At 38.7% G+C, this 11,484-nt stretch overlaps 1 protein-coding gene across 1 annotated transcript in view; it reads left to right on the top strand.

The window, feature by feature from the left end:
* Positions 1 to 2,555: 2,555 nt before the first annotated feature.
* rap1gap2a (RAP1 GTPase activating protein 2a) overlaps positions 2,556 to 11,484 on the top strand; it is a 181,362-nt gene continuing 172,433 nt past the window's right edge. The window contains exon 1 of the mRNA XM_057838384.1: positions 2,556 to 2,654. Coding sequence (XP_057694367.1) covers positions 2,614 to 2,654 — 41 coding nt within the window. The 5' untranslated portion in view covers positions 2,556 to 2,613. The remainder of the gene's footprint in view (positions 2,655 to 11,484) is intronic.

Raw genomic sequence — 11,484 nt, 5'->3', positions numbered from 1 at the left:
ACAGAGACACTAAGGAAACTAACTTTAATCAGAAAAATGTAGAAAAATGAACGCGTTAGATTACTCATTACTGAAAAAAGTAATCAGATTACAGTAATGTGTTACTAACTAACGCTTGACTGACAACACTGAATATACCATTACTTTGTAAATTAGTACAGCTACTATTTTTAGCAGTTTTGTAATTTATAGGGGCCAATTATCTTGACTCTAAACCAAGAGTTTTAAAAGAGATGAACAGGTTTCCAAGGCAACCCCAGACAGCAGGATCAATTAGACTCAAAATAACCTTAGTCATTAAACTGACTGCAGATAAAACAACACCCTTGAGTCATAAATTCCATTAATATGGCCAATTTTACATAATTAGGTATTTGTTGTGCTTTTTTGACCATGCATGCACCTGGTAGCTTTGTAGTGTCTACAATGGGAAAATGACTGGGGAGGATAGATCTAATTAAATCATCTGTCTCCCCTTTCCACCGTCTGTCTCGGTGAGACTGCTTCGTGTGTGACGTCAGAGCCGCAGGCAGGAAGCAAGATCAATAACAAATAGGTTAAACAATAGTCTGATTATTTTGTGCCTGTTTTTCTTTAGAAAACTGACCAGGTGTATACATTTTATTAAAGAAATATCAGCCATTCGATCAAAACAAAGATGCTTTAGGCACGGATTCAGAATGTGTATTTTGTCTTTTAAAAAACATATTTACCTATATTTTTGTAATGATTTGTATATAAACTCTCGCCTCAGAGACTTCCACTTTTTGATTTAATCCTTAAATTGTGTTTGAATGTGCTCTTATAAGATTAACTGTCATAAACGATGAGAGGAAAGCTTTAAAAATAAAAAATAAAAAAATAGCCGAGCGACTTTCATTATGTTAACAGCTGCAAAAATCTATACCCTGGGTGGCAGGGTTGCTCAATTGTAAGTAGGGACATGGCATTCCTACTGTAACTTTGGCCTGTTTTTGATGTGTTGTCTTGGTACAGGGCCACATTTTGAAAGATGAATTTGTGTCAAACCCACTGTCATGCACTCCTACATCGTCTACTGTTACCGTGAGGTCTTGATATACTGTATACTGTTCCTCAGCAAATTTTCAGGTCTCCATGGTAAAAATATATTATGGTTGCTACTGCATTTTGAAGGGTTTGAACTTTATTGGGCTTGTATATTGAAGCCGGTCAATGTGTATCCAAGATCGTTGCAGTAGCACCGCATGCTTGATTTGCTACCGTAATTTTGCATACTAGTTGAGCAATAATATTCAAGATTGAAATGACGCGCATTCAAGCACTCGTTAGCATTAGCATTTAGCTTGGTGATCGTCATCTTAAACTTTTACTACATACAGTTCGTGGTGTCCAAGTGGTTATAATTAAAAATAATGTGCTGTTTTCCTGCTGAGTGTGCATTATAATCACAAAGTTGGCGTTGTCCTTGTCGAGGCTACAATATAAAAATATATATATTTTTTTTTAGAATATCAAAAATAGTCACTTGCCCTAAACTTTTCTTGAATTACATATGTATGAACCTTTTGTGATTTTTTTTTTTTTTCCTAATCAAAACATTAATTTTTGTATAGTATCACACTCTTGTATAGGTGAAAATGTAAACAGTGTGAACTACATTTTTTGAATGAAAAAATCAGTTCAATTCATAAGTTAATATAAACATATTTAATGTGAAAAATGTTATAGAATGTAGAATGTAACAACTTCTAGAACATGAAAAGTAAAGCCCGTTACTTTGCTGGGTAAATAATTACTCTTACAATAAGGTAAATGAGTTACTAACACAATTACTTTTTGGGAGAAGTCATTTTTAACTGTAACTAACTACTTTTTTTAAGTAAGATTAACAAAACTGCTGGTGACCAGTCCAGGGTGACCCATACAAAGGGATTAAAGAAAGTCTCTTACCCAAAGTTAAGCAAAAATCTATTATATTGCTATGTCAACATTTTGAAAACACCTTGCATACATTGTACTGTCTGAATACTACAAGTAAATGTGAAAAAGAATTGGGATTTGCCTTGTTTTCAGAACCATCTATTCCAAAAATAGAACGTACAGCTTGGTGGATTTCTTGATCTTAGGTGTTATACTACATAGGCAAAAATCAGTGGGAGCACATGAAATGCATTTTCAATCAATGGATGTTCTATAGGTTGTGGTGGGGGGGATTACGCTAAAAACAGTTACATTGTCCTGCCAACACATTTGTATACGGTCAATAAAATACTAAAATGTATGTATTAATCTAATACAACGCATAGTCTCATGCAATGTTTCAACCTTTGCTGCCCTTTAGTCGGAATTTCTCCTCTTGCTTCTGTTTCACACCCACAGTCTAAAAAAGGTTCAAAGTAGTTTAAGGCGTATCCCTCTCCATGGTAACAGCATCTCTCTCATGCGTGCGCATACACATTCACACTCCTCATAATTCCATCCTACCCAGCACTATATCACTGTACCCTCCCCCCAAGCATATCATGCCCCCCCTGCAGTCCCTTGCTCCCGCTTTCTCGGCTACATTCCCTCAACCTCTCCTGCTCTGTCAGCTGCTCCACTGCTAATGCTGCGTTGTTCACTAACTGCAAGATGTTCACCCCAGCTTGCAAAGGATCTTCAGGGGAGCCGAGGTAAGGCATTGCCTGCTGACAGCAGCAAATCTAACGCCAAAACACTGATAGGAAGCGCAAGCGTTTTTGTTTAATTAGGGTGAAAACTCTCCAGATGGAGACAGGAGGCAGCATGAGTTGTTGGCGTTGTATTACTCCACAGCATTTACACCAAAACAAGTAAACTGGGGATATACAGTGTTTAAGGATTTCTTCATTATGATGTTCTCAATATCCTTGAACTCTTGAGAAAATGTGTAAATTTATTTCTGACATGTGTGTACAGTACATGTGCAAGTGTGAGTGGAAGCGTGATGGCATGCAAATTATCTTCTGTATATTGCTGCAATGTCTGGTCATGGTTCCCACATTTGGTGTTGGTTTATAACAACATATGGCACGTGTGTGTTTTTGTGCGCGCGTTTGTTTTGAGTTGCGATTGTCAATGTCAGCATCAAGTTAGGATTCTGCATATGTGCGTGGGTGATTAAAAGAGTCCATTCTTATTTTGTCCAAAATGGATATATTGCTGGCAGTAGCAGTATTTTAAAGATTAAGATTGGCTTTAAGTAATTGGTTGGAAAGCATACTGTAGCTCTTGCATGCCAGCTACTGGATAAATCTCAGTCCAAACTTGAATTGTCAAGCGTCTGAGGGCATTTTTTTTTCAAGATTGTGTCTTCATACATAGCATGAAAAGTGAGTCAAAATATAGCCTGTGGGCGTGTGTACCCTACTGTATGCGGAACAATAAGGAACAGCAGGATGCAGCACAATGTGCAGCTCTGAGTCTGTTTGAGATCATGGAAAACATCCCCTGAGCGGGAAAAAATCCACTGCTTTTGTGCAGTATACTACGATGAATCAAAGCCATGTTTATCAGAATACAGAACATGTGCTGATATTTTAACTTTTATTTCAACTTGACTGAAATAGAGATGAGACATCACTGAACCAAATGTGATGGATTTGAGAAACACAATTCAATCTCCATGTGTCAAAACCCTGCCGTCTGTACCGATAATTCTGAAAACTGATTTTACTAGTACAGTGGTACCTCTACATACGATCGCTTTGACAAATGATCTTTTCGACATGCGAAGTAAAATTTGACACGCCATTTGTTTCTAAATCCGACTACATTCTCGAAATACAACGATTTATGAAGGCGGCGCAGTTTCTTTGTTATCCCGCAATATGGACGCACGGCGGATTTTCTTGTGAGAGAAATTACCATGGGTTCCAAGAATGTTAGTGCAGGTGGTGAAAAAAAGAAAAAGGTGAGGCTTACCATTGAAATGAAGCCGGAAATGATAGGAAAATATAAAATATAAAATATATATAATGGTATGCGCGTCCATGAATTGGCTTGACAATACATCCGTAGAAGGTCTACGATCTACACAGTCCTCCTCCAACCTCAGTTCGCCAGTCTTTATAAGTTAAGGTGACAATTATTATTGTGGTAACATGGCCAAAAAATCGCCAGCTTCGTCGGGTTTTTAATAATTTATTTCAGAACTTTTGCAACACAACATGCTTACTGTCTGCCGCAGCTGAACATGAAAAGTGAAAGTAAAAAGTCCTCTCTCACTCTGTCAAATCAGCCACACGATGCATTCAGATACACCACACAAAGCACATCCTTCACATTTGAAACCGAATCGTTACATTATTACAGGTATTATTATTATTACTATTATTATATTATTATTTTGATTTTTATTGATAATTTATTTGTTTTGCTCTGTGTTATTGTTGTTTGCAGTAGTACCTGCAGTATTTATTAAGGATTTAGTGTAGGTTTTGGGCTGTGGAACAATTTAATGGAATTAAAATGTATTCTTATGAGAAAATCCCGCTCGACATACGACCATTTCGACTAACAAACAAGGTCCTGGAACTAATTAACTTCGTATGTAGAGGTACCACTGTAGTAGTGATAGCACGCAATTGTCAATTATTATTACTATTCTTATTATTATTTTGTTTAGGATTATGAAACACCAGTCATACCTTCTGCATGTATAAGTTGATATACAGCAATGAGAAGGTACATTTTAGTAGCATACTTTTCTGGTGGTTTTAGTTGCAGAATCTCAAAGAGTCTTTGAGATTCTATTTCCAGATTAATTAGTTTGACCTTCATTCACTTGTCCACATTGAGTGAGACAGGGTAGACTTTTATTTGAGAGTTTTTATTGTAGACTTTTAGACTGGACCTTGGAAATAAAGTGATAAGAAAATGGCCATGTTCTCTGAGTACACCTGATTAAGCTCATACTCAGAATTGATTCTTCCTCTTCTCCCTCACTGACCATTTGCATTAAAAAAAAAAAAAAAAGTAAGTAGCTCTTAAGTGTGTGTGTGTGTATGTATGTATATCTATTTGGCGCTGTCATAGCATTTTAATTTGCCTACATGAACGATTATGTCAGCTTGTGTGAGTGCAGATCTATGAGCATTAGTGCATGCAGTAAATGTATGGAGAGATGTGCTGTAGTCTATTGATGTCTACATGGATGTATTGGGTGTGCGTGTGTGCGTACGTGTGTGGGGGCGTGCTGTCACGTTTACTCAAATCCTTCGAAAACCTGAACCATGATAATTAGGTGGCTTCTGAATGATAAATGGCAACATGAATCCAAATGAACTGTACTATGAGGATAGCAGATTTTAAATAAGTACTAAATAAAGAAATTAATTCCAAGCTCCAGCAAAAATTTGAATCTCAATAAAGCTTCTCAATCAACATGCAGTAGCATGGGCTGAGTTTGACTTTTGGGGTGGGGGGGTCGCACAACCTACTGATGACCCCGAAACGCAGTGTCTGCAATAAAATTAACTTACAAGAATATACTTACGGTATAACAATAAGTTGAAAATTAGCGTTTTTTTGTTTGTTTGTTTCCCATTATTCTTGAGAGAAATTCTAAATCAGGCTGCTTAGGACAGCTATATTTTTTCGCCAAGATCGTCATCCAATTCAATTCAATTTTATTTGTATAGCCCTAAATCACAACAAGGTTGTCTCAAAGGGCTTTGCGGAGGCAATATGATACACAATCAGAAACAGTAGATGAATTGAATAAAGTTCTAGTCCAAGTCCTGACAAGATAGACAAGACAGGACTACTAATGGGAATTAGCAGACAGCGTTACAGTTTATAGAGATGCAATAGAGTAAGGGAACAAGAGGAGGTCCAGCTAGGCAGATGAGACGGGGGGGGGGGGTCAACGAGGACGTCCATCCAGCCCGGCGTCCTGATAGTCAGGAGGCTGCGGCTGAAAAATAGCCGGGTGACTAGTGATGAAGAGACGAGTCAACTAGAAATTAAAATTAGAAAAGAGAAATAAAGTAAGACAAGTGGTAGGTAGAGTGAGAAAAAGGAGATAGGACTCAGTGGCTGTACTTCCCCCAGCATTATAGCTTCTAGTGCAGCTTAGACTGAACTGTGAGTCCTGTCCAATTTCAACTAGCCTGACCATAAGCTTTGTCGAATAGGAACATTTTTAGTCTAATCTTAAATCAGTGCTTCTCATTTATTTTCTGTTATGCCACCCACGGCAAGATGTAAACGTTCCGCGCCCCCCCCAACTCTCTGCCGCCACTATAAGTATACTGTAGTATCATTTGTATATAAAATTCTTATTTTTATAAGTACACCTCTGCATAACATTGTTCTTTTTAATATTAAAAAAAGTAATATAGATCAACTTTCATTAAAGTGTTAAAAAAAAAAAAAAAAAACATGCATACTGTAAAAATACAGTCAAGTTAGATAGTTTGACCGTTTGATACTGAAAATTAAAAATGATTAAAATCAATAAATAATAATAAATTCAAATTGATTAGCAACATTAACTCATCAGGATAATATGCCAAAAAAAATTAGACCGAAAAAACATAAATTAATAAAACAAAAACGACAGTGTCATTGGACAGGGGGACAGTTTTTATTTTTGCTGCAGGCAGTATCAGCTCCTTTGCTATGGTGTGGGATTATTTTGCACTGAGCAACTAGGTATACCACCTTATATGATGCTGACAGTGCTTGCTGGTTTACTTAGGTAACACGGAGTGTTGGCAATATTTGGCACGTTTTCGCAAAAAAAAAAAAAAAAAAAAAAAATTAATGCTGTCCGCTGCGAGCATTTTTAGACAAAGTAAACAGACTGGTCTTTCCTCGTCTCCCACTGTACTAAAAGTCAAAGCCAAATGTTGCATACGCTTCGTCATATTTCCTTGTCTTAGCTTTTCATATCTCCGGTGCTCTTTGCTGTGTGCTCTTGTTTGGTTCAAAAATACTGCGCACACACCGAAAATTGAGAGTGACACTGCCACCCACTGAGTGGATGTGCAACTACACTTTATTCTAGTACGGCAAAAACGTATGTTCCCCAAGGTCATACGCGCCACCCCCAGCATCGCTCTGCGCCACCCTGGGGGGGCCCGCCCCACTATTTGAAAAGTACTGTCTTAAATGTATGGACTGTGTCGGCTTCTTTAATACTAGCTAAAAGCTCATTGCATTAGACAGGAGCTTGGTAGCTAAAGGCTCTAGCGCCTACTGTACTTTTAGAAACATCCATTGAATATGGTACGCCTGCTGATGACGTGCCAGTTTACCTCCGTCAAAAATTGTATCCCCTGGGCAGAGCCACTGCACTGCACTGATTTGGTTTGATTTCCGTGTTTTGGTGATATAGTTATCTACGAGATTTTAAAACATTTTTTTTCTGTCGTATAACGTAACATACGTACTGAACATAAAAAAAGGCAATGTTTTGCTGTTTTACTCGGAGGATGACCTCTAACTGTTATTACAGTAATTCAAGTCCTTTATGGAGTTTATCCAGTTTAATGAACGTCGATGTCCAAAATATATAACTGTGGTTCTTTTCTGGCTTCAATTAATTGTTGAAGTCGACATAATTCATAAATAATTTGTGTGTGTGTGCGCTCCCGCGGCCAGGGGATACCATTTTCGACGGGGGTAACTACATTGGCAAGACACCGCTGGTGGCTCTGTTGTACAATAAGCGTCTTTACTGAGGAAAATTGAAACTCCGCTCACCATTTTGGCGGTCCTCTCTGGCATTTCATGGTCCGCATTGTCAGTCCTTGTTCTTGCAAGTAGTTGTTGTCGCTTTTGAAAGCTTAGGTTTGGAAGCATTACGTATACGTTTTGGCTAAGCAAAGCAAATGACCATCTAAGGTGCTAATCACATGGTTTGTTCGAAAAATAATTTTGACCCATTTTAATAATATATTTTTTTTGCTCATTTCATTCATTTTTGTTGTTTGTTTTATTGCTTTACAACTTTTATCGACAATATTTTAATATATTAATATAAAACTCTTAATTTTAAAATCTTATATAGGAAAGTCAATTACATGCAATGACACTTTACGGCCACCAGGGGGGGCTGGGCCCCCTTAAACTCCGCATATGTGCAGCAGGTATACATTTACCGTGTATCAGCTTAAAGAGCATATGACACCAGAAAAAAAGTCTTAAATGGCATTATTATGTGAATTAGAATCATATTTTGAGACGATTCGACTATATACAACAATTTAGCAAAGCGCAGATGACGAGAAATTAGTCTTTTAATCTGCCGGTTAGCCACGCCTACCATTATAGGGCTTTAGCGTCCCCAACAGGCGGATGACGTCAGCGGTAGACTGGGCTCATCGTTTTTACAATTCAGCCCATTGAGGGGGAATTGTTCAGAACGAGGAAAACGCGACGAAGAGAGCCGCAAAATGTCATTGTTTCAGTCTCTCTACTCCAATATTTTTACAGGATATTCTTTTTATCCAAGTATTTTTCCCCAATAGCTATATAAATGGCTTGAGAAGGACCAGTCAGCCCGTCGAGGGGGAACTATTCACAACGAGGAAAACGCGACAAAGAGAGCGGCAAAATGTCATTGTTTCTGTCCCTTTACTTCCATATTTTTACAGGATATTCTTTTTATCCAAGTATTTTCCCCAATTGCTAAATAAATGGCATGGTCATGACAAATAACAATCTTGTGCTAAATGGAATATGAAATAATAAAAATCCATTTATTCAAGACGACATGGCAAAATTACTCCATAATGGTCAAAACTGTCGACTTCACCTTTACTGTCGCACATCCCGAACGATATTTTATGACACCTAAATCGGACATATGTTATTTCCCTTCCCCGGCTTCGGAGAATGTAAACAAACCAGAAGGAGTGACAGCCGACATGCTAACCCGAACCGAGGGATGTTTCAAAGTCTTCGAAGTGGAAAATCACACGTAACTAGCCTGGATTATTTGACATGACGACCCGGTTGTCGAATGTCTTCGCGGATCGGCAAACCGCCCGGCGGAGAGCAATTTACAGTTCGTTCCTGGGAGGAGGGTGGCTGGAGTTGTTGTGCAGCTAACGTGCTAACAGCTAACTGCTAATGAGCATGAGGAGAGCTTTTTACATGCCTATCAATGATCAAACCTAAGTAGTCCTTTATTTAAAGGAATTTTGTAGAGTTTACTTTGTAATCACTGTATTCGTATTTGACATAATACAAAACAAGATGTTTACTCACTTCCTCGTAAGTCCAATGGTCCCACAGTAAATATCCATGGTGAATGGGAACCTTTTGAAACTCCAAAAAGGCGCATACGCCTCTCCCGCACACAGAATGATTTTTCTGCAGCCGTTTGGCTGGCGTGATGCGAAAAATAAACGTATTAATCCGCTAAATCAGCTGAATCCTTCGTCCTCATACACAACAGTACACTGTATAGTGAAGAGGACGTCTTCTACCGTACACGTCACAGCGCCATCCTCCTCAATGCAAGACCGAAGCCGGAAGTCACTCATTTTCATGGCGCGGGATTCAAAAAACTAAATGAATATAGCGATCGCTTCCACACACATCCAAGCGGTCCATATCATTCAGGGGCATAAAATACCGCGTGTATTATGAAATAAACATGCTTTTTCGTGTCACAGGCACTTTAAATGCAATATGACTGTTGTCTAAATTTCGCAAAACGTTTTTGCAAAAAAAAATTGCTTTTGGCTGTGTGAAGGTGGAAAAGGAGTCGATGTGCAAAGCCATGCATGATACAGGCATAGTGTTTTCAAATGATAGTGCCCTCAGGTATTTGTGTAGGTCAATCTAAATGGAGTAGCTTTGCTAACTGTACACCTAGCTTTACAAATACTCCTAAAATGTTTTTTACCTGACTGTTTTAATGTAAACATGGCACAAGCCAACGTTCCTTTTGTTCATACTGAATCTGTCAGGAACAAAGAGATAAAAACTTCATGTTAGAGTGTTGCATTAACTGCATTAAGTTTTCGTAAGAGTTGAGTCGTCAGTAATGCTAAATGAATGGGGAAAAGAATTTAAGAAGATGTCTGTGTATGTTCAGAGTGTAGTCCACCTTTTTCACGATGTCAGCTGGACAATGCTCCACAACCCTGACCAGAATAAGTGGTGTGAAGAATAAAGGGACAGATGGTTCAAGTACTGTTGCTACGTAGGTCAGGGATATTGAATAAAACTAAAAGGGCTACAAATAATTTGTTGAATAAGTCAAATGTCCATTTACACTGGAAGGCAACAAGAAAATGTAGAACAAAAATTACTGTTTCTTCCGCACTATAAGGCGCACCTAAACGCCTTACATTTTCTCAAAAGCCGACAGTGAGCTTATAATTTGGTGCGCCTTATATATGAATCAATATTGAGCCTGTTTATTCTTAAGATTCTTTCATCAAGGATAGACTATTAAAATCTTGTTTTGCGCTATAAGCACATTGGTCTTGTGCTGTGTGGAGGATAATTAGGTAAAAAAACTTTTCAGAAAAAAATTGAGGTGACATACGTTCACCCATTTTTCATTCATCGACTGTTAAGGCCGAGTTATGCCTCCGTGAGTCCTGCGCCGTCAAGGAAGACCCGATTTACAACCCTACACCGTAGCCTGACGTGTTCCTATTGATTTTTCAGAACCTATCGTCACGTCAACGCGTATGACGTGGCGGAAATGGACTGTGATTGGGCCGCTCAGACTGTTGTATCCGGTTCAGCGCGAAATCACCGCCAATGTAAAACATTATTTTTCTACATGCAAAAATGGACCAAGCGGACGGGAGCATCATCGAAGAGCAAGTCTTGTCAAGACATCATAAAGATTGCCAAATGGCAAGGTCAGTGATTGCATAAAAAAAATGGAAGAACCACCGAGACGTGTGTGTTCGGAATCGAATGGCCTCACAAGGCGGTCGGCCAAAAACTGCCAGCTTTTTATCACTTTTTGTCGTATTTATTTTGGTTGGTGCACTTCATCATTTATTGTGTACATATGTTTGCTGTGAGTCTGTGACTTATTTACGTGTCACACTTCAAGTATATGAAGAATAAAGCACAGATTTGGTGTCAAAAGAGTTGTTTTAATGTTGATGATGACAGCAGAGACAGTTCACACACGATACATCATCACTGATTGAGAGTGCCTCGGTGCTTTTATCATAACGTTGACATCAAGGCTTCCAACTCAGTTTGGGAAGTTCCATAGACGCCAGAAATCTGCTATGGCTTCCCACTGGCTGGTTGTAGAACACGTCAAACAAATCTGGCTGGAGGGCTTTGCAGACCTCAGACAAAACGCTGGACGCAGTGCTCAACGCCAGTTTGAACCTGGGCGCCACAGCTAGCTGGTTTTCACCCGGGGCTATTGTATCAAAAGTTGGACAGACCGCCTCAAAATTGTCTCCTGCGTCGCCTGCGCCTCAACATTTACTCAATGTTGATGAGCTGAAGATCCAAATTCAAGCGTTCCATCTTGAATTGTTTATT

The sequence above is a fragment of the Corythoichthys intestinalis genome, chromosome 6 (genome assembly GCF_030265065.1).
Source record: "Corythoichthys intestinalis isolate RoL2023-P3 chromosome 6, ASM3026506v1, whole genome shotgun sequence".
In the NCBI taxonomy this organism is placed as follows: Eukaryota; Metazoa; Chordata; class Actinopteri; order Syngnathiformes; family Syngnathidae; genus Corythoichthys; species Corythoichthys intestinalis.
The sequence above is the reverse complement of the archived record's forward strand: the minus strand, read 5'-3'. Positions and strand labels throughout refer to the sequence as shown.